The 27,885-nt window shown below is 41.8% G+C and overlaps 1 protein-coding gene across 1 annotated transcript; it reads left to right on the forward strand.

Moving 5' to 3' along the window:
• Window positions 1-578: 578 nt before the first annotated feature.
• Window positions 579-27,885, forward strand: LOC107540893 (zinc finger protein 474). The gene is made up of 3 exons (XM_016217754.2): window positions 579-1,687; window positions 24,612-24,792; window positions 27,734-27,885. Exons 1-3 carry the CDS (start codon window positions 662-664, stop codon window positions 27,883-27,885), a joined length of 1,359 nt encoding a protein of 452 aa, XP_016073240.2. The 5' UTR covers window positions 579-661.

A 27,885-nucleotide genomic window follows, 5' to 3' on the forward strand; every position in this document is an offset into this window, starting at 1 on the left:
AAATCGTTATTCTGAAAAGAGATTCCTGGGCTTCAAAGACCTGTCAAAGGGATCCATGGCACTATAACGCTAAGACTCCCTAAGGCAGTGGGAGGAGGTCTTTCACACGATCTGCAGTTTCATTACTCTAATTTTCACAGTTCTTGGTTCTCCTGCCTATGATCTCATCACCGTGCCTCTGATGGTTTGTGTCATATGTGTCTGTGATATGCCGTAAATGTTGATATTTTTCTGGGCAAAATACTAGTTTTAATACAGTGACAGTGTAATTCATAATGGAAGTTTTCTTTAAATTTATTTCAACACTGAAAAAATCCTATGTCCTAGTTGCTGTTTTAGCCAAAGAAGATACAAGCTTTTTAAAAAATACTGCTCTTTATCAACTTTCTTTCTAACAGATGTGTGTGTATGTGTGTGTGTGTGTAATAACTTCTTGATTTGTTTCCTCCACAGATCTTGGAGGTGTCTGGGGTTTGATGGGGACCTCGCAGTGCCGCAGACTGCCCCCTGCCCTGAAGCTCTGAGTCCTGGCCTTTAGGTCGGAGGTCCCGGCTATGATGTGGAACCCGGGACAGCCCACCTGACTAACTTCTGCGCTAAGAAGCCCCAGATGAATCTGGGCTCAAATCAGAGCAAGGGCTAGAGAAAGATTTCTTTGTTAATGGAAAGAGGAAAGGAGAAAAGGGTTTCCAAAAACTTGCCACAGACTTTCCCCAGTTCTAAAGAACCTGCCTTCCTTATCAACCAAGCCGTTCTGCCTAGTGACTCCTATTCTAACCTCTTGCCAGAAACAGAGCACGTCGATCCTGGTGAAAAAACAAAGACAAATACTAAGAAAAACAGACCTGGGACTGTAATACTCTCCAAACGGTCCAGTAAGAGAATGATGTCTGAAAGCCAGCCCAGCCCCCCCGTGATCCCGTCCCGCAGGCCTGGGTTCCAGATATGCTATATCTGTGGCCGAGAATTTGGGTCCCAGTCACTTGCCATTCATGAGCCTCAGTGCTTGGCGAAGTGGCGCATTGAAAACAGCAAGTTGCCCAGGCACCTGAGGAGGCCAGAGCCCTGCAAGCCACAGCCTGTGGGCGGCGGCCTCGGGTCCTGCCCTCTGCAGGCAGCCGATGAGGGGGCGCCCCAGGGTTCCCAGGCTCAGCTGCTGCCCTGTGGGTGCTGCGGCCGCATGTTCTTGCCAGACCGGCTCCTGGTTCACCAGAGAAGGTGTAAGCCAGAGGGTGAGGGGCCCACAGCACCAAACGCCAACAGCTCCAACAATCTTACTAGTCCCAGGAAAGCTTCTGGTGCCATCCCAGCTCGACCAAGGACTCTCATCTGCTACATTTGTGGCAGGGAATTTGGCACCCTCTCCCTTCCTATCCATGAGCCCAAGTGCCTGGAAAAATGGAAAATAGAAAATGACCAGCTCCCCAGGGAGCTCCGTCGGCCCCTCCCACAGAAGCCTCAGCCCCGTACAACGGGAGAGGCGCCGAGTCCAGCTCAGCTTGTGCCCTGCCCCAATTGTAGCCGGACCTTCGCCCCCGACCGCCTTCTGGTGCATCAGAGAAGTTGTAAAGCTCAACCAAGTGGGCCACACATTCAGAATTTGGCCTTTGGGAGTAAAGGTGGCCTAAAAGAATCCACTAATTTCAAACAGCAAAGGCACACAGCAGCACCCACCGTGACCGACAAGGTAATTCATGCCACATGAGATGCACTGGGCAGACCCAGGAGTGCATTCTGTCTCCAGGGGGATGAGAGAAAACGGACCCAGCATCAACTGCCTCAACCCCTAGAGTGGTTTCTTTCAATGCCTTATTTCTGCCTCAATGCAGCCTGTTCAAGTTCACCCCCTGTGTCACTCCAGAGGCTGTATCTCTGATGGCAAAGTAGACATGAGAACATCCTTGCCTGGTGGGTTCATAGTCCTCTTGCATTCTGTTGCCTAAAACAGAGAGAGAGAGAGACGGACTTCTTTCTTCCCTGACCCCTCCTACCAATAATCCTTGGGAGAGACTGTTATTTGAAAATGAGTCATTAATGCTATGTCTACATTACAGAGCTATAATTCCAGTTCCAAAAGCCAATATTTATTACCAGTTTATTTTAGTCATCTACCTTAGGAATTCATTCTTGGCAATGCTGGGTTATGCTGAGTTTATCTTACTAAAATAGAATCTGTGTCAAAAACCCCAAATGACTTTAGAAATAATTAAACACTGGATAACTTGCAGAAATAGATGTGCTCTGCGAACACGGTGTGTTTTCTGTTAACACTTACATGATTGTAGTATGTGGGGAATTAACCCCAGCATAGACGCCCAAGCAGCGAGGGGTGTGTTCATGGTTCTGGGAAGTGCTGGGTTCCTGCTGCTGGTCTGCACCTTGTGTTGGGGTTGGACACCACACCCTGACTCGCCACTTGGGCAATTGTAAATAAGCATGGCCCCAGGGGTTCCCAATTGTATGGTGAAGTGTTGTTGGGTCTTCATCAACCAAGATTGGGGAGGGATGCTTATGAAGGTGGCTACCTGCAAAACAGGGCATGGTCCATGGGCTTTGTCCTACCATTAAGCCAGGGGGGTGGATGTGCTGTCCTGTGTCACACCATACAGAAAGTCAGATCATGAGAATTAGGAAGTGGTCAGTCTTTTTATTCTATGACTTACTACTCGAAACGCCCACCTGCAGGGTTCTTTAAATGGACTGTTTTGGGGAAACTAAGGTTACTTAAGCTATTGTAAAGGATTAAATCAGAGGGAGTGTGTGAATGTGAGGGGATCTTTTATTTTTAACCCAGTTTTTCTTCCGTACTTTTTCACTGCATTGTTTTTGGCAAATGTCTAGTATTTTCCCCTAACATCCATGTTTAAAATGAAATCATTATGGACTTGCTGGTTTAGAAGATTTCAAGACAATGGCCCTAAAGCTGAAGAGTCAGACTAATGGAGGCTGGGTAAGTTTTCCGATGAACATTGAAGAAAGAATGGTTGACTTCTTTGCTGAATGAAAACCCAAACTCTTAAGTGTGGCATGGACTGCAGGCTGGTCTCATAAACATGATCTGTTTTTCCCATCTTCTGGCTGTTGTTTTTCTTCCAAAACATGTGAGGTCTGGATTCAAAGAGCAAAAGGATCGTGTCTCATGGTCACAGTCAGAATCTCTGTTAGTGTGTGACTTTCAGCCCTGCTCCCTGATTGTATGCATTTACTTCAAATGTTCTCATTACAGATCTTGAGATAGGGAAGCGTGTGGTCAGGATTCTTGGGCTTGTTGTTATAACACATACTTTGTGCTCCCAAGAGCGGAGCCAACAGGCGCAGCACAGCATGTTCTCACTCAGTCACGACTGCTAAAAGAGGCTGGCCTGGGCCCATGGCTTCACAAGAAGACACCTCCTGACTCAGGCAGTCGTCTGGAGGGGAGAATGTCATAAGGAGAGGTCTGCGATGGCCCTCCATGACTCGTGCATTTAGCATAGGGGGAGTTCATCGGAACAAGGGCATCTGGAGGACATGGCTGTGTCAGCGCACAGCCAACTCTGCTCCCAGACGTGAAAAGGCATGTGTCAGTGAGAAACTGGCGCCCACAGCTGTCAGATGTGTGCTGGCCTGTTTGGGGACCATGCAGGCTTTAGAGGAGGTCATAGAAAGGTCATCTAACTTAGGGTCCCTTTCATTGCCAGATTTAAAGCAAGCTTGGTTTAATTACAGTAGAGAAATACCCTCGGCTTCAGCGAGATTCTTGAAGCGATGAACTTTATTCCTTAGCTAAGAAAGATGTTTGCCGTGCAATGGTGCTTTTAGCAGGAAGGCTCTCCTGGGTACTCTTTTGTTTACGATTTGATTCTCTCTGTTGCTGTTTTTCTGTTACCATTTAAAATTTAGATGGTGCGGTGAGTCATATATTTTCCACCAAGAGCACTGCCCTATGCACTATTAGATTTCAGAATTTCATCTGCCTATGACGAGTGACATTCAGCTGATGATGAAGCACACGCATTCTTTTTACAGTTCAAACGTTTGCTTCATTCCTTCTCTTGTCAATTCTAACAATTTCCCTCTAGAATCCTTGATCTGACTTCTGATTGGAATCAATGATCTTGCCCAATGTTCTCAGCGGGCTCAGTCTTGCAGTGAATTCAGGTGAGGAAAATATTTTCAGAACCATGATCACAGTGCTTGGAAAACAATTCACTCCAGTTGGGCAACAATGACTGTTTCGCTGGCAGAATGAATTACCTTCTGCTCAGAATGTTCTTCCAACATAGATTGGCTCAGTTCTCTTAGGACACAGATGCTTCTGTCACCTTTCAGTCATTTCTAAACATAAACAAATGCCACTAAGGCAAGTTTTCTTCCAAGACCATGGCGGGCATTTTGCACTCTGCTCTGTAACCACTGGATAGGCTTGAGTTGTCCTGTCGCTTCCCATTTAAAATATAGGGTTGAATTCACTCCTGATCTCACAGGAAAGTTGTGAAGAATACTAAGCAGCATGTAAGAGGAATAAAGCCCTCAGTGTGGATTTTTATTTAGAAGGTGTGACTTTCCGGGGCTTATGGCTCTCCCATGATATGGTGTTACCAGCTGCGTTAAACGGCCTTTCTTTCCTCTAAGGAAAGCCTGAATAAGCAAAACCCAATTTAGCAAGATTTTAATAGTGGTATTAATCCCAGGCAAAAAAAAATTTATTACATCTTTATTGATTTCAGAGAGAGGAAGGGAGAAGAAGAGAGTTGAAACATCAATGATGAGAGAGAGCCATTGATCGGCTGCCTCCTGCACGCCCCTGACTGGGGATGGAGCCCCCAACCCGGGCATGTGCCCCGACCGGAATCGAACCACCATCTCCTGGATCCTAGGTCAATGCTCAACTGCTGAGCAATGCCCAGCCAAGCAACCCAGGTGAAATTTTGATCCATAATATGGGAAACCATAGATTATAATTTTGAATTTTAATATTGCATCTTTTTAGTGAGACCCTTTGATGTCTGTTTTAGCAAGTTTCTTAAGTGATGCTGAGGAGTATAGTAACAGAGGTCAGCATTGCTCCATTTTAATGTGAGTGGATAAATTTTAATATTTGCATTAAATATTTGGAAAAATATTTTCCTTTTCTAGAAGCCAATAGTATTTCATTTTTTTGGCTTTAGGCCCTTTCCAGCTAATTGGAACACAAACTGACAGAGTTAATGAAATATAACTACAAGCCAAAATAAAGCCTTTGTCTAAGTATCTTTTATTGGTTAGACAATACTTGGCGTTATTTCCTTAGGATTATGCTTGTAACATGTGAAACCTCTTTCTTAAAAATCCTTTACTATATTACAAAGTAGCCATTATTTGTCTTTAGGGAAACTATCTTTTCTATAAATGGTTATCTCTCTCAACATAGTTTTAAGACATCTAGATGATCAGGCTTGAACTAAAAGTCCCTTCGGATACCTCTTTAGTGTCTGGTGCTGCCATCTGGTGTTTTCTTTTAAAGTAATGCCTTCTACACTATCAAAAATATCACTGCCTTTCTCTTTGTGTTACTTCCAAATATATTTGAGAAGGTTCCTTTATAATACAAACTCCAGTTATTGAGGGCTTCAGTTACATATTTGGTTTAATGTTATAAATTCTGTTCCATGGCTGTCTCATTCTCTAGAGGCAAAACTCTCAGTAGGAAGGCCGCCATCAGAAAGACTGAGAAGGGCAGGATGGATGTTCTCACATTGTCAAAAGTTTTGTGTATGTATGGGTATCTATTGGGTAAGAAGTATTTGGAGTTCATTGGGAGGCATGGAAGAAAGGGAACTTTTTTGAATACTTTTATAATCATGAGTACTTTATATACACAATCTCATTTTAATCTTCATAATATTACTAAAAGACAGATGTCCTTTTACCCATTTTCCTGGTGAGGCAACTGAGATTAAGCAACTTGACCAAAGTCACACAGTGGATTTGGTACCGGGTGTAAGAGCCTGATCTGTGTAGTTCCAAAGACTCATTATCTTTTCATGTCACTGAGAGAGAGGTTTGTGTATGATACAAAAAGAGCATGGCTGTCTTGCCAGGCTGTGAGTGTTAAGTAGAACCAAGAGAACAGAAGTTTTTTCATTTGACAAATACAGTGGTACCTTGGTTTTCAAACGTCTCTGTTGACGAACATTTCGGTTTGCAAACGCTGTAAACCCAGAAGGAAATGCTTCGGTTTTCGAACACACCTCGGAAATCGAACAGGCCACACGGCTTCCGCTGAGGGCAGGATCCTGAGGCCCAGCTGTCAGCTGCTGATCCCTCGGTTTTCGAACAGTCTTTCCGGAACGAATTACATCTGAAAACCGAGGTACCACTGTACTTACTGTTAGACACTGGCTAGTTACTAAATATAGAGTCATAAAAAAGGTAGACACAGTTCTTGATCTCATGGAGACTTGTGGAGGAAATATGAAACAAATATAAAATTTTAAATTGTGATATGACAGTGTCTCTTGGTGGGAGTTTACATTCAGGATCTTGGGCCAAGAAAACCTCTTAGAGGAAGTGACACTTCGGCTGAGACACAAAAAGCATGAATGCATTAACCAGGAGTAAAGATGGGGAGAGGGGTAGGCAGGAGACATTCTGGCCAAAGGAAGCATGTGTGAAGGCCTTCAAGTAAGAAAGATCTTAAAATGGAACTAAAAAGTCCACAAGTGGCCAGAGCCTAATGGAGCAGAGGACAGGCACACAAGATAAAGCTGTAGAAACAGTGTAGTTCTTTCTAGCTGCTCTGTGGACATAGTGACATCAGCTTGGTGTCTGCAGGAATCCAAGTGAAAGCTGATGATGGCTTGACCTAGGGTATTGATAGCAGAGATGGAGATAAGGTGTAATGAGCAGAACTTGGTGATAGTTCGGATGTGGAGGGATGTGGAAGGGGGTCAAGGATGACTCCCAGAAATCTAATTTGAGCAACTGCACTAGTTGTGCTATTTTCTAAGATGGGGAAGACTTGAGAAAGGGTAGCTCTTGGAGGTTAAGATAAATAGTTCCATTCTGCGCATATCAAATCTGAAATGCTTATGAGATACCTAAGTGGGTCAGTCAAGCTGAATATATAAGTGCTTGTCAAAAGAGAAGCCTGGGCTGGGATATACATTTGTGTAGTATTAACATATATTTAAAGTCATCAGGGTTATAGAAATAGGCCCAGGCTGAGCTAAGAAACATTTGCATATTTAGGGATTCGAGGGGAAGGAGCTGGAGAGTGAGCGCCTGGAGACACTAGAGGAAAGGCTGGAGTGTGGTGCCACAGAAACCGAGAGCAGAGAAAATGTCAAGAACAAGGGTGTGGGAAAATGTGGAATGCTGAGAGGTTGAATAGGATGAGAGCCAAAAACTATCTCTTTGATTTGGCGATGTGGGTTTAGTTTGATAACCTTGGAAAGAACGCATTCAGTGTAGTGGGGGGGGGGGGGGGTTGCCAAGTGTACGGTTGATAAAGGCAGGATGTGGTTTTAGAAATCTGGATTTGAAGACTAGGAGAGAAAGAATGGGTAGGCTAGAAAGAGATAACGGGTTAAGAGAAGTTTTTTTTAAAAGCTGGGAGCTTCTAGGCTATATTTGAATGTTTAGGATTGGGATCCAGTGGAGACAGGGAGCTTGAAGAAGCAGAAGTGATACGGGGAAGCATGAAACGGAAGGAGAAATGGTTGCCGGGCGTGGGATCCGTTTGGAGGGCCAGGGGGTCGGTAGGAGGGGGCACGTTTTCATTTCAGGAAGGGGCTGGCTGCCGCGAAGGCAGGTTTGTAGGTGCTAATGGAAGATGACGGAGCTACAGTTTGTTAGTTTTTATCTTCTCAGTGAAGTACCAGGCAAGCTTATCAAGACTGTCACGTGAGAAAGGGAGAGAGAAAAGGTTCATTTTAAGAGTCAGCGTAGTCCTTTGTCTCTTCATGCTTTCCGTTAAACTGAGTTCCTGAAATCAAGGCTGAGGCTCGTAGAGCCCTTTACCTCTATGATTCCCAAACACAAGAATGACTTGGAACTCTTTGGAGGTGTCCGATAGAACATTCAGTGGGATTCTTCGGGGATTTCCACCCCTATAATCGCCTTCAGTGCCCTAGCTCACCTCCTCAGCTCTGCTGATGTCATGAATACCAGCCTCGACCTCACAAACTGCACCCTGATGATGCTAGCTGCTGGACCACTAATATCCAGCCCCATGTGCCATGTCATCCCCACTTGGTGCCAACCATGCCCGTGCATCAGGGCAGCATTTTAGGATCCCACAGCTCTCGGGTGTACTAAGCAGGACTTCAAGGTAATAAGGCCAGTTCTCTTCTGCACTGTTGTTTCTAAAAACCAACCCAAAGGAATCTGTACATATACAGGGTGAGGCGACAGTAGGTTTACAATTGCGAGTATGTGAAACAGAGTTTATTTTTGTATTATTATTTATTATTTGTTGTATTATTTTCCATGTGAACAGCTGTAAACCTACTTTCACTCCACCCTGTATACTGTGTGTGGAATTAAGCGTGTGTTGGGGGCGGGGGAAGTTACAAATCATAGAGCAACAGTATCACTAGCAAAGTTGTATATCCCCTTAATATAAACATTGAAGGGTAATACTCATCCATACAAGTTGCAGCCTAACATAACTATTTTAAAAATCAGGCTCAAGTTGTAATTACCTGTACGTGATGGGAGAGACAGAGGTAGATACAGCTACTTCTCTAAGAGCCCAAAGACAGAAGCAAAAGTATGTGGCCATTACATTGGTGCTCCAATATGTGGCTTTCTGCTTCTCCAGAAAGAAAAATACTGATTGGAGCCTCTGTGAGAGGAGAGGATCATATATTATTAATTCAGATATCATTCAGGCCTAAAATGAACAAAACTATAACATGCCATGCTCTCAGAGAATTAGCCTAGCTTAAATGATTTCTCATCTTCATAAACCTGCTTTTCCCTGTCACCCCCATCTCCCCGCTCCCAGTTCCAAATACATAGACTCCCATATTTTCTAGTGATAGATGCTCAGTAAATCTTTGTGTCATGGCTAAATGGATATACTTAGTTCTTAGAAATTCGAATTCCAAGGTCAACAACTAAAATCTCTCCCCAAATTCTTAGAACTTCACCAAAAGTAGTGCAGCACAACCTTAGAGGAATCACTATTGAAACAGAGGTGCCTGTCCTGTGACTAGACTCTCACTGCTAGACGTGAAGTTCAAGTTCAACTTCATGACCAGGTGGACCATTGAGAGGATTTGACTTAGGACGCCATCTCTTGCTTCCCCTTTACATTGTATAATTCACTTCCTTTTTATATCCATTGTCTCTTTCAAATATTAGCTCTGTGACGCTGTCTCATATGTAAAGCAATGTTTTACAAATTGAAGAAAGGCCTGATCAGTCCAGGAACTCAGTAAGTTTCCAATACTCTTGCTCCAGGCACCAGCTCATAGGCCATCACCTTGTCATTTAAGGTCCCCAAGAAGCTCTAACATCCCAGGCTACCTTTAAGTGAAGAAGGTGAAAACATAAAGGTATCACTGGTCTGAACCTCTAGCTTTGGGGAATTGGAGGCAGAGGGACAGGGCGAGGATAGGGAGGGACAGGGGTCAACAACTCTGATAAGGGAAAAAACCTGTCTCCTGGGGTTAGACTTCTTTCTGGACTATCTGTGGTGATCCCTCCCTTCCTCCCTCCCTTTCTTCCTTTTTATTTTTTTTATTGGAAAGCTTATTTTCTCAGCCTTCCCTCTGAGTTGGGGGCCCTTTGGCATATAAGTTGTAAACAAATCAGGCACTGGAAATACACACCTTCTAAGTTCCAGGTTCCCTTTTTCCCTCTCTATAGTAACTGGAAAACCTGAGGGGTTGTCTCAGTGTATGGGTGTTCTTGTCTTGCTCTCATTGCTCCTTTGTTACTTCATTTCCCCCTGTGACCTGGAAGCCACCTGACCAGGAGAGTCAGGCCTTGTGCCAAACAGGAACCAAATACCAGGAACAGCCTCTGTCCATGTTTTTCAAGAAGAGTCATTCTTACAAGAATTTGCAAAGAGATTTATTTAAACACCTTATCTTCTGATCAATATCATTCTAAGTGATCAGGGGAAAAAAAGTTTTTTCTCAAAAGAGAGCAGAAAAGAAAAAAAGCTTCAGCTAAGAAACCGTATCCCTTTAAGACACAGAGAAACTTATTTGGAATTTGTTCTTTGACTTAGCTTTTCCAGCTTTGTATCTCAGGATGTGCAATTAAATAAATAAAATGCAAGCATATAGTCAAAACATCAATATTTTATTTTTAAAAATCAGGTACTTGAATATTAACAGCATTTCCAAATGAATGGCCAATTCTTTCTTATTGTTAAAAGGAACAAAACAAAACTCCAAATCACAGGTAATGGACTCTCTAATAGTTGGCCAATAGGTTAGATTGGAAAAATTCTTTTACGTGGCATCCAGTGATTTCCAAAAACAATTTTATTTCAAACAACGATCCTTCCAGATGTGACATTTGAGTAAAATTGTTTGAAAACACCAGAAGTAAATGTGAAATACCGGTGGTTTCTAGACAATCAAACTCTGCAATTGTTGAGGTTTGAGATTGAGCTATGCAGTTTCCCCTATATATTAAAATGCTCTTTATACTTTGTCTGCATGTGTAGGACATGCCTGGGGGAATGGAAACTTATACATTCATTCTCAGTCAAGTTTGTTGAAATTGTGCTTTAAATGGCCACAGGCAGAATTCTGACTTTGGGAATGAGTCTCTGGTCACGCGGCCTTGTATTCTGATCTCCTTTGTCTTTCAGCACCTCTCTGCACCCTCCCCGCCCCTACCAACCCCCCCCCTTTTTATGGTTGGAGGGGTGTTGGGAGAGCCTGGTAAACCCCTTCACAGAAATATCTCTTGTAGGATTATTGGCATTTGAAAGAAGATAAGGAGAGGGTAGTGTTGAACCCAGTGGAATGAACCTTTGAGGTGATGGAGAGAGAGCATTGTAAGGATTTTGCTGGTTTCTCTCAAATCCCACTCAGTGGCTGACTGTGTGGCCTAGAGCACGATGCTCAGCTGACCATTGATGACTTTACCCCCTGTTTCTAGAAGCAGCTGGAATCAGACAGACCTGGAATCGGGTAATAGATGCCCAATGAAACCACCTGTCATTGAGCAAATTATATAACTTCCCCAGCCTCAGTTTCCCACTGTGAGAGGTTAAATGAAAGAATGCTACAAAGGGCCTGAGATGGTATCTGAGAAGTCCTCACTTGTCAGCTCCTTCCTGCCTGCCTCACAGTGGCAGTGCGCAAAGACCCACTGTCTGAGTGAAAATCAGCCTCACCACTTAGTAACAGCTCTGGGCCTCAGTTTCGTCGTCTGTAAAATGGGGGCACTGAGTCTTGTCCAGAGGATTATGATGAGAATTATTGAGATAAAGCACAGTAAGTATAGGGCCCAACGCTTAGAAAGGGCTGGGCAATTGTTAGCTACTATTTGGTCAGACATTTTCACTATTGGAATGGTCACAAGGATTTCTAAAGAGCTTTGACTCTTTTTGCCTCAAGGATGGGGAGGAACACTTTTCCTCTTACTTCCCCATCCAAACTTTCTGCATTCTGTGTATGATATGCCCTGTGCACTTACCACAGACATTTCAATTATTTGGCCTAATAGAAAGGATCAGCAGTGTGGAAAATCTAAAACAGCAGCTCAGACCGAAATTCTTTTTTTTTTTTTTAAATACTCACCCAAGGATATATTTACTGATTTTAGAGAGAGGGGAAGGAAGAGAGAGAGAGAGAGAGAGAGATTGATCGGTTGCCTCCTATGCTCACCCTGACTGGAATCCGAACCCACAACCATCAGTGTACGAGATGACGCTCTAACCAACTGAGCCACCCGCCAGGGCCAGGCCTAAATTCCTTGTTTAATTTTGTCATGCGGAGAAAAAAACACTTATCGATGCAATGACATCCATTCTGACAGCTGCACATTCACATATCTCCCTCAGACCCTGGCAGGAAGGGCTCTGTTTTTGACAGCCTGGTATCCAGCTAGGAGTCAGGGAAGCAAGAAATACTCCACCAAATAAGTAACTTGAGGATTAAATGGTTGTTATGTGCACGTCTTGGAAATCAGTCTCATTCCTTAAAGTAGGCGCTTCTGTTGCCTAAGGATAGGCTTCAAGCCTCCTGTCAAGCTCTGTTGTAATTGCCCAAGTGCTTAAATTCAAAGACAGCAGGGAATTTTCAGTGTGACAATCTCTAATGCCTCACTGCATTTTTTTTTTTTCTAAAATACCTCTCCTACTACCTGGCAAGCTGTTTTAATTCCAGTCAGAGAGTCAGGCTTTTGACTCAAAGCACCTACTCTACAGGATATCCCAGCTAAAGCTTCCCTAGATAGGTAATACACCCCTTTTAGTCATAGGTACATTCATGCAAATTAACGTAAGTTTGGGTCATTTCTTACAAATAAGATATAAGGCAAACACTTTTTATTGGAGAAACAAGAGGGAAGAGGGAGTGGGAAAATTGGCTGCTCAAAGTCATAAGCTCAAACACTTTCAGGGCTGGGCAGGTTGAGTATTAGACAATAGAGAGTGGTGGAGCCTGTGGTATCCTGGGGAGTAAATCCCACCTAAAGATATTCATGCATAAAACTTTAAAGAACATTGTGCTGGTCAAGGAAAGCATGCCTGTCTGTTGGCTGAAATGGCTGTTGGTCCATTAGTTACAGCCTGAGATCCAAGAGTATGGGGCAGAGGGAGGTACTTCTGGTGGTTAGCCTGGGTGGGATGCTCTAAAGAGGACAGCCTCTGTCATAAGGGAACCATGAAGGGACCCACATACTTATGTAATAGTTGTGTGCAGGAGCCACTGGCACACACACTTCATGCCTGAGTATAGGGTAACTCACCCCAGCTGCCAACCCATTTGGATCACTGTGGGAGTCTCCAAAGACAATAAGGCCATTCCTGTGATCAGACATCTGGGAGTCAAACCTTCTAAGAAGTTTGCAGGGCCACAAAAAGCCCAGGAGCCTAGAGAGGTTCTACATCTGGAGAGTAGTTTTCAGAATGAATCCATTTGAGTTCAAACATACCATTGGGCAGAGAAGTCAAGAAAATGCTTCTTCCACTCAGCAGGTCCCTTTCTCACCCTGCCCTGTTTCTTGACTGATTTCAGGTGGAATGGGCTCTGTGCATGCCAAACAGGGATCTGGCTACCTGACTTACTATCCCGAAAGAGCTGAGGAAAAAGTAAGAAATAGTTCCCAAATAAAGGTGGTGAGTTCAGTACGGTCATCCCCACTGTGAGGGCCAGTTCCCGGTTCTGAACCTAACACAGTGCCTGGCACATTGCCTACAACCAGATGATTCCTCCTGAGCAACAGCAGCTGGGCTGCGAGTGTCCTGAGAGGCGGTCTTCCCTCCAGATGCGTTTCCATTCAGTGTAGGCCTCAAACTCCCGAATCACTCTCAGCTGTGTTTTCGGCATATGTCTCTGAGTTCTTTCTGCTCCCAGTGCAACTTAAGTATCAATATTTAGAATCCCATTGCTTTATTGGCTTCTGTGCAGTTGAAAAATGTCTGATTCAACCCAGATATTTGTAGACTGGCCATACCGCGCTTGTTACCAGTCACGCTCCATATGGGAAACAAAGTGCCATTAACACACAGGGCTGGTTTTAGGTGGAGTCCTGAGATGGGGTAAGGATTGTCGTGCCTATGTCTCCCGTGGCCACCACTGTAAAACTTTGTTTGCATCTTTAACCTGTACCATACAGATGAATGATCACAGCTGGGTGGTTTGAAAGTGTGTTAGGTGGAGCACCTTTATCTAATTTACTCAAAATCATGGTTCAAGCCAACCGGGACTATTCCCTTTCAAGATGCTTTCTCACTTCTGGGCTCCTTGATTCTTCTTTGACTCTTAGGTTAATGAATGAACACAGGGTATGTGGCTGTTTTGATGCAGGAATTGTTATAATGAAAACTAAAAAACAACACCATTATACTTTCTGCATTTTGTTTGTTTCCAAGCAAGGTGAGAAACATGTTACTTAGGGGAAAGAGCAGATATTTGCATATGTATTTGGTAATAAAAAAAGTCACCTTTTATATTTTGACATGGCTGCTTGGGCAGAGCCCACTGAAATGGCCCCCTCAAAAAGAACAGGCCAACTGCTTCAATGACAGACAGCAAATAAATCAGCAAACTACTGCCTCCCAGTGAGCGAACTTGGAAGGTTTCCTCTCTGTTCCCTGGGAGTAGCAGATATGTAATTGTACTTGTGACCTTCTAGAGCCAAAACTCTCAGCTCTCTCTTCCTGAGGGGAATGAGCCTAAAGAAAATAATTTGGGGCTGGAAGAAGGTCAAGGACAAAGCGGAGGAAAATATAAAGGAATGAATAGTTTGAGGCAAAGGGACCCTTTCAATATTTCTGAAATCAACTGAAGAAAGCGATTCACTGACCTTTTTTGTCTTTTGTGCACACACGTGCGCGCGCATGCACACACACACACACACACTCATATCCTAAAGGGCCATGAGGTTTCTCTTACTGACAGATGAGAAACCGGTGTCAGTTATGTTTCCAGCAGACCCGATGCCATGCCCTGGGGCACAGAGGAATAGGCCTGCTCCTCACAGCGTCCGTCTCTGCTGCGGGGCTCAGGCCTACGCTCCAGACCTGCCCTTTTCTGGATGGAATTGTATGGGAATGGCATTGCTGCCTCATGTACTTTCTCTGGCAGAATTTTAATGTTGGGGGGGTGGGGAATTCTCACTAAAATATTTTCTCATTTTCTTTTCCAGTTTTCTTCCATGTTTTTTTTCCTTTATTTTCTTTTTTTCAACTGGAAAGTTTCTTGAGAGACAAGTTAAAGGTTTAGAATCTCCATCACTTAAAATTATTCTCTAGTTCCTGGCAAAAGCCACTCGGACATATTATTTGATTTTGGAATTCCATCTGAGGATGTGCACTGCTGACTTGGAACCGGCCGCTCCTCACGAATGCGACAATGCAAAGCACTCCCCCAGCCGGGCCTGCTGGAATGGTTTTTAATCTGCTTTACTGAGAAACTCTATATAAACAATAAACTGCCTCCATTACACACGGGCAATCAAGGAGCTTCGGCTGTTTTATATACCTGTTACATCGCCACCATAATCGAGAGACAACCATTTCCATCACCCCCAAAACTTCCTTACCCCCTTTATTCCTCCTTCCACCTCCAGCTTCCAGGCAACCCTTGATTTGATTTTTAATCACTACGGCTTGGTTTGGATTTTATATACAGTGGTCCCTTGGTTTTTGAATGTCTCCATTGATGAACATGTTGGGTTATGAACACCATAAACCCAGAAGTAAATGCTTCGGTTTCCGAACACGCTTCAGAAGTCGAACAGGCCCCGCGGCTTCCCCTGAGGGCAAGACCCTGAGGCCTAGCTGTGGGCTGTGGATGCCTTGGTTTTTTAATGTTTCAGAGCTCCAACAGGCTTCCAGAACTGATCACATTCAGAAACCGAGGGACCCCTGTAAATGGAATCAGAGAGTAATGTACGCTTTTGTGTCTGGCTTCCTTCAGCAGAATGTTTCTGAGTTTCATCCATGTTGGTGCAAATAACAGCAGTTCTTTCTTTACTGCTGAGTAATGGTCCATTGGATGGTGGTATTACACTTATCTATTTATGATGTTTCCAGTTGTATTAGTGTTATTATCATCATTGAGAGTTCTTCAGTCTCTTTCAGTACAGGCACAACTAGTTCTTGTTTCTTGCATACGGACGAATCAAGATGTTTTAGTATGTGAAAACTGTAAATTGCCCCCAGCTTCTTTCTTGACCTGATTCTGTCTCATAGATATTAAATCTTCAACCTTGCACTCAGGTCTCAACAAGATCAAGACACTTTACTTTTTTCATCGCCCTCTCTGCCTGACTCCCACAACAGCACAATACCTTAATGTGGCTGATGTAGCAATCTTGACATAGAAAGTACCAGCTTCTAGGCCAAATCCCTACACAGCCACTGAACCATGGCTAGCTTCTAATGACATGAGGATGGAGTCTGGGGTCAGGACCAAGGTGGGAAGGTTGGAGGACACAGAAAAGATGCCAACACTGACTGTGCTCTCAAGGTCTGACCTGTTTCAGTCCCATGCTGAACAGACTGATTCTTGCTTTCACACTTCCTCTAATCAGTCTTTTCACTATGGACTCAATAGCTTTCATATTAATATACTAGAGCACTATTGAACAGCTGTTGAATAGATCATGTTGTTTACTTGAGGGGGTCCTCCCCACATCAGTACTGTTCTACCTATTCAATAAAACCACTTCAAATATCACCCTCTTCACTGGCTGCTGGTCAAAACTTCCCTTTTTTCCTACTTCTGCCTCCTATGGCACTCTGTCTTCCTATCATGGCACTTACAAATTTTGCCCTCTAATTTAATTAGTAGTTTGAGTGTTTGTGTTTATTACTAAAGAAAGCTAAGGATTGGAATTCCCCATAACCTCCAGCAAGATACAGGTGCTCTATTTCCATTTAAGTGCTTGTTGCTGGAAGGAGCAGATGAGTAAAGTCATGGAGACAGGAAAGCTGAGGACTGTGGCTTCTAGCTTGGGGAATGGAGCTGAGTTCGGTGTGGCTAGCAGACCTGTTTGCTTCATGGGGCTAAGGTTGGGCATGAGTGAAGTCAGTATAAAGTATTTGGCCTTTATTCTGTAGCCATGGGGAACCACAGAAATTCCTGTCACATTAGACAGGTCAAGTGTGCACAGAACATAGTGAAGTGCAGAGGGGAGGAGGGCAGGTGGGAGGCTGGAAATGTACGGTGATTTGTCAGTCCAGCCGCAATGAGTAACAAAGGACCCAAGGGATAGTGCAGTCGAGCCATCTCCCAAATTATCTTTTTGGCTGCCACTTTCAACACATGATGGCTAATACCATATGGTCCCATTTAGTTATTTGTGAATTTATTTTTTGACTAATGCAACCAAGCCAAGAAAACAAGCCTGAACAAAATTAAAATATCTACAAGAGCTATATTTAGATTATTTTATGGTTGAAGCAGACTCATGCTAAATCCTGTCCTCAGATTATTTTTCCAGGCCCTTGTTACTGCTTTTTAAAGTATTGGAGCAGAATTCTAGGACTTCAGTTGAGTTGCATCATACAAGTATCTAACTGATGTATATTCAACTATGCACAGTTGACACAATAGAATAGTATATTTGAATAATATAATTTAAGATACTATAAATATTTTCATTTTGCATTATACTTTTATTTTATGCAATGCAAAGCTGTGTTCATCTCTAATATCATTTGTAATTTCAGTGACTAGTTAATTACAACATTAAACTGTATTCTATACAAAGCCTCGACTATCATCTTTTATCAGTTCAAGGAACTTTCAGAAAGTTACTTGGGCTCCACTTGATTTTTCCTTTTAGGACTAATTTCTGCTTAAGTTTTGACTCTGGAGTTTACTTTTAAAAATTATTTTATTATTATTATAAAAATGACACAAATTCATTATAAAAACTTACGCCACTTGGAAAGTATAAAAATTAGCATTAAAATTACCCCCAAATTAGTTTGACCTTAGTGAATATCATTCCGGACACATCCCTATGTAGTTAAACATATATATAAATTAATAGACATGCAGATTTTTTCATAGAAGTGAGATCTTCATATCCAAGTTTTTGTTAATAGAGGCTATATTTAATTTTATTGAATTTGACAAAAATAAACCAAAGTATAATTGATGATATTGCAGAACTTCAGAAAAATATTTTTTCACTAAAAGAATATTAGTTTTTAAAGGGCCCACTAAAGTTAAAAAACAAAGATAAATTATTAAAGGATTTGAAATTTTTAACTCCATTTTTTAATTTTATACTGTTTTAATTGACTGTTGGCCATGAAAGGTCCAAAGAACTTAATATCATTAAAATCTTTGCCTTGCCAATTTTTATAAACATTTTTATTTGTCAAGGTATATTTCTTTTATATTCTCTTCTCTAACCATAATTCCTATAGTCATCTTGCCTTGTTCTATATTTAAATGAATTCATTGGCAGTCTTATAGTCACAGCTTCAATATTGCTGAGCAATCTCTTGATTGCTTAAAATTTAGTAGTTGATTTTTTCAAAAAGGAATGGAAGCAGCCTGGCTGGCGTGGCTCAGTGGTTGAATGTCACCCCATGAACCAGGGGGTCATGGTTCAATTTCCAGTCAGCGCACATGCCTGGGGTTGTGGGCTCGATCTCTTGTAGGAGGCATACACGAGGCAGTCGATCAATGACTCTCTCTCATCATTTATGTTTCTCTCTCCCTCTCTCCCTTTCTCTCTCTGAAATCAACAAAAACATTATATATATATATATATATATATAAAGGAATGGAAGTAGAGTGACTATATAATTTATTGACTAAACAGGGACAGTTTAGAGAATAAATGACAATGGGTATAATAGGGACTGTTTTAGGCAAAGCAAGACTTAAGATCACCCTAAAGCCAGAAGTGGTGTATTTCATAAGTTTCTACGTGCTTCATGTCAGTACCTTTGAGTCATTTAAATGGTGCCAAATGGCTCCTTATACAAAGGCACATCTATTTGGAAAAAACATTTGGCTCTGACTAAAGGCCCAAAAGCTCACTTCCTGGAGTTAATGGATGAGTTTTACAGAGTCCACCAATCATTCAAAATTATATCCATAATTCTGTATACGTGTGTATTTTTCTGGGGAGAAGATCATAGTACTCATTAGGTTTTCAAAGGGGCATATTGCCCATAATTATCACTTACTAATATCTATTTCACATCAAATCCTCAAAAAGCTACATCTTTTAATTGTGTTCTCCTAACTGTCCTACAAATAATATTGCACAACTATAATCTCACACTATTATTACTTAGTATGTACTGTGGGGTTAATATAAGAAATGACCAAATGTAGAGTGTTTCTGATCTTTTATAAAACTGCTAGTAATGACTTCAATTTTAATTTCAATATCTCTTTTGTTATGATTCATGCAATAATAGTTAATGTTAGAAATATTTTTCCTTCTAATCATTATACTTTCTCTATGAGCTCTATTTGTTATTGAGTTGTGTAGTTCACTGTGGTTCCCTTTCAGCCTAAGTTATCAGGGAGGGCAACGAGAGCTATTTGAAGCTCTCTGAAATAGGCGTCCTAGTCCAGTTTTATGGAACTATGTCCATTCTTCTTCCAGCAACACCCCTTTTAAGTTTGTTCACCAAACCACCCTCTTTCGTGGTCTTTAGTCTTTCCCCCGCGCTTTAATGGTGGTATTATAGCTATTTTTATTTATTTATGTATTTATTTATTTTAAATATGCCTTTATTGATTTCCATGAGAGGAAGGGAGAGGGAGAGAGAGAGAAACATCAGTGATGAGAGTCATCGACTGACTGCCTCCTGCATGCCCCCTACAGGAGATTGAGCCCACAACCAGGGCATGTGCCCTGACCAGCAATTGAACCTCGATCTCCTCGATCATAGGTTGATGCTCAACCGCTGAGCCACACTGGCTGGGCTATAGCCATTTGTTTTAAATTGTAAAAATGAATGGATGGATGACAGATCATCTACACTAAGTAGGAGAAAAGTTGTTAAATGTTCACTTCCCTTTGCATTGCACAGTCCTGGCCTAAAAGATTGAACACACGGTGTTCCTGACAGAGAAAAGACATTAACGGAAAGAAAAAAATGCTGCATGGAAAGTAAAATGGTAATTCCAATAGTGGCCAGCAAAGTGATTGAAAACATATGAAAGTTAGTGGATTCGAGTTGAAAGAAATGCACACATGAAAGCTTTCCCTGAAGCGTTCAAGGGCCTCTGTCTGTATCCAGCCTCAATAGACTTTCCCAGGAACAAAGAATAACCGCAAACTTGTGATGATCCCCAATAAATTTTGTGTGTAGGGCATGTGGTTTCCCTCTTCCCAGAAACAGTTCACACCTGACATAGCACTATGTCGATTCAGGATTGACTTTTTAAAAAATCTTCTACCTCAGTGTTAAAAACGTAGTACCTCTCCCCAAAAAGATCTGAAATGCTGACAGGAAAACTGTTGATGGAATCTTTGGCTCTGTAGGAACTTCAGACTTACCCGCTCCCCCTTTGCCTTCCTGCTATTGCACTTTCCTGGAGCTGGCAGGCCCTGGCAAGGTCCCGTGCAGGCAGATCCTTGTGCAAACCTTCCAGGCCCAGCCTTGCTCTGTTAGGCTGTGTCCCAAGAAAGGCCTCTGCCCCTTCTGCCAGGCCTGTGGTCTCCTCTTCCTCCCCATGCCCGCACATCCGCTTCCATCTGAAAACGGGACAGAGACTGAAGGGGAAAACTTTGGCAGTTGGGATACTGGCAAGAGCCACAAGTTGGAGCTTGTTTCGCTTTCCCTGGAAGTTTCAGATTGACAATCGTGAAATTAACGAAAAATAGAAGAGGGTCTCTTATCTCTATTCAGACCCACAGGGATTCATTCTTCTCTTCTGCTGTGTCTGGGCTGCTCGCACTCCCCTAGAGCATGGCTTAGGAGTGAGATGTTCAAAACCCAAGAATATGGAATACGTTGCAGGTTCAACTGCAGTTCAACCACAAATACAGAGCACGCGGCATGCTTTGGAAAATGTAATATAGAACATCTTAGACTTTTTATGGCATTAATTTTCTCCCACATCCCTTTAAGTTATTTTGTGCATGTCTTCTGGCCTCTGTGTCTGCCTGTTTTCTTCTAATGTCTCCTTCCAAAAGAAACCTTTTGACAATGTGACGTGAATGCCTTCATTTCTGACCCGTGCCATTTATTTCACTTATATGCTTGGTTAAATACTGGATTTGGCTCATACTTTCCATATGGAATTTTAATAAATTCATTACTCTCAAAGCAAAAAGAATAACCTCATTTTTAAGCTGAAAAACCTGCATTTAATTAATATTTCAAGTAAATAAATGTAAAAAATAGTAAGAAACTTTTGGATATTTTGAAAATTATTGCTTCTGCTTAATTCTTTCATTTAAGTCTTGAATTCCACTAATATTTTAAGTCACTTTTTAGATGTTAGGTGCTAATTGGCTAATAACAAGGAAGGCTTAACAACTATTTAGTTATTTTGATTAATCCAACCTATTGCCATAACTCAGGACAGAATAATAGAATAAAAATACTCTACATCAAATTAATGTGTTTTTTAAAAAACTTAGATCCTCAAGTGAGTGACTTCATTTTCCACTTTGCTTGGTCAATATTAATTGCGGATTTGCTCATCTAGAATCTGTTCTTTCTGCTTGGCTGTGCAGAAATCATGTTTTTTCTTCTAATTTCAATCATCCTCTGTGCCCCCTCCACTGCAGGTGTAGCCTCCAACAGTCTTAGTTAAAAGCAGGCTGATTCTAAAACACACTTTACCATGTTTTATTTCCCCAAAGAAGACCACACCACCAACTTAATTTCTGCTTTCATGCCACCCAGTGCTACTTAAGAACATACTGGAAAAGGTCACTTAATTTCACTAAAATTTCTTGCACCTCAACACACCTGGGTCTTTTCTATTATTGGGTACGTGTTCTTCCCTCATTAAATCACTATTACACTCCTCGCAGTGCCCGATCCCAGTCTTTTCCCCTGTTCTTTCTCTCAGAATTTGAATCTCTTTGTGCTCTGAAGATCCCTTTGCCTCATTCTTAAAAGACTCAGTTCAGCTTCCTGAGCTCCACGAGTGGCTCCCTCTCTGCAGCAACCTCTCCCTAACTTCATCCATTTCCTATTCCTTCCCCTTCCTCAGAGGCTACCGTTGCCAATGACACCTTTGATTACATCTCCTCCTGCCTCCTCTGAGGCCTTTTTAAAACTGGTTATTCCTTTCCTCTTAGGCCTGCAGTCTCTCTTTCTGCCAAAGACACTCCTGGCCTAAAAACACCACCACAAATCTTTCTTCGAGGCTGCTTATCTCTCACATTTCCTCTCGGCAAATTTTTTGGATGTGCATTCCTCTTCTCCTCTACCTGATGTTTATTTAACTCCTAAAAATTTAGTTTTGTTCTTACACTCCATTGGAACTGAACTCTCAAAAGTCACTGATGTATAATCTATATTTGGTAACCAAAGCTAACGATCTTTTCCAACCCCCATTCCTCACTGTAACATTTGACACCATCTTTCTGGAAATCAAAAGTGTTTTCAGAATCCTGAATGGAGTTGTTTTTTGGTCTCCATTCCCTGGTTCTTTAACAGCAAACTTGAACCTTTATCTCTTTAGACTTCCATTTCCCTTGCCCAATCTTGTAGATATTCTCCCAAAATTTTTTCTCCAAACAAACTCTATATACTGCTTTTCTGGAATTTTCATGGTTTTAGATGTCTTTTCTGTGTGAACAGTTCTGAAGCCCATCAATCCTGAATCACAGGCCTCTATTTTCTGTTTAGGCTGGATTTATTCATGTTTAAATTCTACTAAGTGAAACGCAACAGGTCCAAAACAAGTTCTAGATTTTCCTTCTTCCCCAACCTGTCTTTCTTGATGGCCCCCTTTCAGTCGTCACATCACCCTCTTTCTTGTGACCTAGAATCAAACATGGGTGTTCTCCTGGACCTATGATTTCATTACCCCCAGAGCCATGAGTGTTCAAGCTGAGATATGCGGCCCTGCTAGCCTGTTAGATACATTACAACTGGGCTAACTTTCTTGAAATGCAATGATAGGTTATTCCCCTGCTTAATGGTTTCCTATTATTTTGGTTTTCTTAAATAATTTTTACTTGCTTTTTAATCTCTCAGCTTTAATTTCCCATATATTTATGCATTCTCCCTACCTTTTCCTCTAGATCCTTTAACATAGAATTATTTAAAATAATTATTTTTAAAATAAGTATTTTAAAACCCTGATAATCCCAATATTTAGGCCATACCTGGATCTGGTTGCACTCAAGATCTGACAGTGATGGACCCTAATTTCTGTGTGTGTGTGTGTGTGTGTGTGTGTGTGCGTGCATGTGCACACTTTATAATTTTGATTGAATGCTGGACATTGTAAGATTCTGAGGTAAATTGTACTTATGCCCAGAAATGAGCATGGCTGTTCTGTCAGGCTGCGAGTGTAAGTGGTTGTGTCAATGTAGTCTGTAATTTAGCAAGGTCTGGACCTTCTCTTTGCTTCAGTTATGTTCAAAATACTATAGCCTTTAAATTCCTCCAGTGGTAAACTGCCTCTGCCTTGTACTTAGTGTAAGGCCTGGAGCCAGAGGGCTCCTCCCAGTCCTCCTGCTGCACCCTTAGGCTCCTGTGGACCCGACATGCCTGCACCAGAGTCCTTCTTATCGTTACGCCCTCCAGCAGTAGGCTGCTCTTATCTGGCATTCAGTGCAGGGCCTGATTCTCTACCTCTGCCCTCAGATTTAGGCAGGCACTGTGTTCTTGCCTTGGCAATGGTTTCTCTCAGTGCTCCTGCCTCTCTCCAGTGTCACCCGGTCACCTCCTGTTACTGGGTTTAAGACCTGGTAGATGCGAAAGCGGGGTTCACAGTGGTCTGTCCTGCCCCTTTATGAGGCAGGCAATTGCTGTCCATACTCATGTAAAGTTGGAGTGTGGGGTGTCTTCTCTTGATTCTGCTGATCCACCATCAAACTTAGGCAGTCCCTTTAGTTCATTAATTTATCTTGCAACTTAGAGTCTCCGATGGGCTCCAAAATTGTGATTCTGCAGGTTACCTGATTTGGTCTCATTGTTTAGATGGAAGCAATATCTCCTGTAACTTTCAATATCCTAGACAGAAGGAGAAGCCCCCTAGTGCATTTTGTCCTTAACTCTGCCTTAGATTTCGTTCTCCCAGAGGACAGATGCTAAGAAAAGAATTTGAGTTCAAGTAATTTATCTAGGAGGTGATCCCAGGAAACCCCAGGAAAGCAGTGGGAGGAGAGACGGGGAAGAGAAGGGCTCCTACATAGTGTGTTAATGAGCGATTGGGCTGCAGTCCCAGTGGGGACCTCTGGAAGACTCTGGAATCAGCCTTAGGGAGGAAGCTGGACATTCATCTAATTTCCACCTGTAACTGATCAGCTGCTCTCCCTATGTGTGGAGCCTGCTCCCGGTCAGAAACGGCAGAGAAACACAGAAGCTTGCATAGAAAGTTGTTTACATGAGAGGATGTGGGCAGGTGTAGCACTGTTACAAACTCTCCAGTGGCACTTATCACATTATTTCTCAGACACATGGGTGTACCAGACCCTGGTGTTTTTGAGAGGATGATTCATAACTAATTTATCATTGAATTCTCCCATCGTGGAGGAGAATAGTCAGAAGACAATATTTATTAAATGAAAAAATATATTTTATAAAGTACCAATATATAGAATTCTGCTTAGCTCATCTTTATTTTCTATCCTTCCCCCAAAAATTCACATTCTCACCCCACCCAAATTACTCAGATAATAGAACTTGGTTCTCTTAATTTCCAAAAAGGTGAACTTTACCAGCCTAATTGGAGTTTTTAAGAAACATATTGATTTTTTGGCTAATTTGAATGCATTATAACTTTAAAATCTAATTTCCTAAATATTACCTAACAGGCATTTTCTGTTATTTGCAGCCAACAATGATTAGGCGTCCACCAACAATCATTTGCTACATTTGTGGTCGTGAATATGGAACAAAATCTATTGCCATTCATGAGCCACAGTGTCTGAAAAAATGGCATCATGAAAACAACTCGTTGCCTAAAGAGTTGAGGAGACCAGAACCTAAAAAACCTGAAGTCAGGACCATTACTGGTAAGTTTTTGAACGAAAAGACTTCAGTGCATAAGGAGAGACTTTTCTCTCTAAACTTATAAGAGTAGAAGATATTCTTTTTCTCTCTGGTTCACACAACTGAAATCAGCAATATTTACTGTCTTGGCTATAGCCGAATAGGAAAAATAGTTCTGGAATGCCCGCCCAAAGTGTTGTCTTCAGATGCTGAGACATAAAGACACTACATCCTGGAAAAGCTATGCAAGGAGAAGAACCCACTGGAATTTACATATTTCTCAAAAGTTACTTTCGTATATATCAAACATAATATTTAAAAACCATGAAGCTTAAAAAACCTTTGGGACATCTGGTGACATGTTTTCAAATATGAATGCATCTTAGAGTTTGTAGAACAGGGCTACCAAACTCAAATGCTTACAGGGTCTACTAATCAGCTTCCAAAATTGAATAAATTGGTCCATGCATGAAAAAGGGGACAGTGAAGGCTATGGTGAGCTGGAAAGTGCTGGCTCCCTCTAAAGTAGACAGATGCTGCCCGGCTGGCGTGGCTCAGTGGCTGAGCATTGACCTGTGATCCAGGGGATCTCGGTTGGATTCCCTGTCAGGGCACATGCCTCAGCTGCAGGCTCAGGCTCGATCCCCGGCAGGGGGCGTGTAGGGGGCAGCTGACCTGATGCCTCTCTCTCCTCATTGATGTTTCTATCTCACTCTCACTCTCCCTTTCTCTCTCTGAAATCAATAAAATATGTTTTGAAAAAGTAAAATAAAATAGAGAGATGTTGCCCTGTTCCAGCTGGTGTTGTCATTAAGAAATTTAGCACAGTGTGGTCACACCTTTCAAAAATCAAAAGAAACTGAAAATCTAGATATCTATATGAAATGTCCAGATTTTTAAAATTTTGCCATTGGTACTTTGTTAAGCAGTACAAAAGCCAAATGAAAGTGGAACTCCATTAAGCACGCTGCATGACCTTGTTACGGAGCCTTATGCATTTCATTTAAGGTATGAGAATAAAGTAGTTCAGAGAATATTTTTGCCATACAAGCTCCGACTTTCTCATGTCTACCATTGTCATATTCTCAGTTGAACCCCTAACTCCCTTCAAAAGAATATCATTCTTGGTTTAAAGAGGAGTATTATTTAATTCAGTCATTCTCCCTATGTAGCCACAAAGTTGCAGAGCTGGAAGGTACCTTGTAGGTTATTTAGTATCATTTAGTCCAAAGCACTTATTAGAGATGTGACTAAAGAGAATTTTTAGCAACCCACGGAATGGAATTTAGATCATCATAATAAATTTCTAGATGCTTCCAGAATTCAACTATTCACAGTTCTTGCTTAGAGAAGGACTCTGAGTAGAGATGGGAAAAGAGCTCAAGATGAAAATATCCATCCACTGAAATTAGAGCATTTGCCTACAAAGAGATTGTTTGCCTTACTGGAACTCTCCTACCGATTCTCATTTGGTATCAAAAATGTGTTTCCTTCACTTAATATGTATAACTTCCTCTGCTTGAGCATAATTATCACAAGTCTAGAAGAGGTGAAAGAAACAACCATTTTGGAAGCCCTGGTGGGTTCATTCTTCTGCTATTGCCTACAGATGGAAAAACTAGGCCCTATAACTGCACCCCCTGTAATTTTCCTGTTGGCCTTGGGTTGTTTTTGTTTCTGAAGAAGTCCTTCGTCTCTAGGCCAAGAGAATTCCCATTACTACTCCACCTTGTGGACTTACTGTAATCGTAGAGTTCAAATAACCCTTCCTTCAGACCCAGAGTCAGAGCCCTCTGTGAACACTTTTAGAGGTGTGATGAATCATCTTACAATGAATACTCTGGAATTTTTAGTCCATATTAAAACTTATGAGTAAGAAGAAAGTCAGTGCCTTTCTCTTTGCAACAGTTTTCAAAGCACTCAAAAACACTCCCATATCCTATGTAGAAAGTGATACTTTATCCAGGAGAAATACTAGGTTTGCTGTAGTTTACTAAATTTTCCATGAAGAAAAAAAAAATAAAAAGAATATTAAGAGTAGGCATGTTAAGGAATCTGAGGTTTGCTATGGTTGTGTGAACCATTAGACAGAAATCATCTGAGAATTGCCTGGGCTTTAACGAGGAAATATATGCTATGAAAATGATAAAAAAAACTGTTAAATATTTTTGAGTGCCTGGCTACACTTTGGGGGCTTATTTTGGGAGACTCTAAGACATAGTCAATTTAATGTACTAAAGTCATTCTATTTAAATAAGGTTCATTAAAGCTAAATCCCACACTGTTTCTCTAAAACAAAGCCATATGCCTTTTTTCCTGCACTCTGCCAGCGAAGATTATACATCTTTCAGCTGTCTCCTTTGTTTTCCTAAGGGCACCCCTTTTCGTCAGATTAACTATTCTGTTTTCATTCTTCACTTTAATTACTTAAGGAATCTCTGAGTTTATGGCCTTAAAGACATGATAAATTTTTATGATATAATTTATCTTAAATTCACTCTCAACTGTCAGTGTTGGCCTCTAAAAACATTCCACTGAAGGATTACGGAAGGGGAAAATACAAATACATGTTCCCTTTCCTATGTAAGTTTATATTTAGAGTCAACCGAAAGAAGGCCAAAAGTTATATTTGCAAGATAATGCGTGAGCAAAGATGTTAATAATTAGTAAAGAATGCACAGCATAGCACAAAACAATGTCTTTCCGTTTTAAAATCCAGTGTGTGGAAGGCCTCTGGTTCGTAGCTAACTTTACTCAACCCTGGAGTGAACAGCACTTTTTTTTTTTTTTTTTTTTGGCCAAAGTAATAGGATTTGTTTAAAAGCCTCAGTCAACAGGTATTTCCTGAAAATGTTTTCCATAAAAAAGTAGACTATGGTTCTCCACCACGAAAACGGGCCCATTTCACCTTTCTCTTTCCCCTTCCTTTCTTTCTTGTTGTTCCTTTGTTCTTTAACTTTGCAGCCAAAGGCTTCTACGATCTCGATGCCTTAAATGAAGCTGCCTGGACAAGTGCCCAGAGCCAGTTGGTTCCCTGCAACATCTGTGGGCGCACCTTCCTGCCAGACAGGCTGATTGTTCACCAACGATCCTGTAAACCAAAAGTCGCCAAGTAA

This window comes from Miniopterus natalensis, chromosome 3 (assembly GCF_054644295.1).
Source record: "Miniopterus natalensis isolate mMinNat1 chromosome 3, mMinNat1.hap1, whole genome shotgun sequence".
Taxonomy (NCBI): domain Eukaryota; kingdom Metazoa; phylum Chordata; class Mammalia; order Chiroptera; family Miniopteridae; genus Miniopterus; species Miniopterus natalensis.

Bases quoted from the DNA above. Each gene is read 5' to 3' on its own strand.
- LOC107540893 (XM_016217754.2), top strand. From the start codon at position 662: ATGGAAAGAGGAAAGGAGAAAAGGGTTTCCAAAAACTTGCCACAGACT. The intron at 1,688-24,611 runs GTAATTCATGCC...TGTTATTTGCAG, and splicing joins CACCCACCGTGACCGACAAG to CCAACAATGATTAGGCGTCC. The intron at 24,793-27,733 runs GTAAGTTTTTGA...TTAACTTTGCAG, and splicing joins TGAAGTCAGGACCATTACTG to CCAAAGGCTTCTACGATCTC.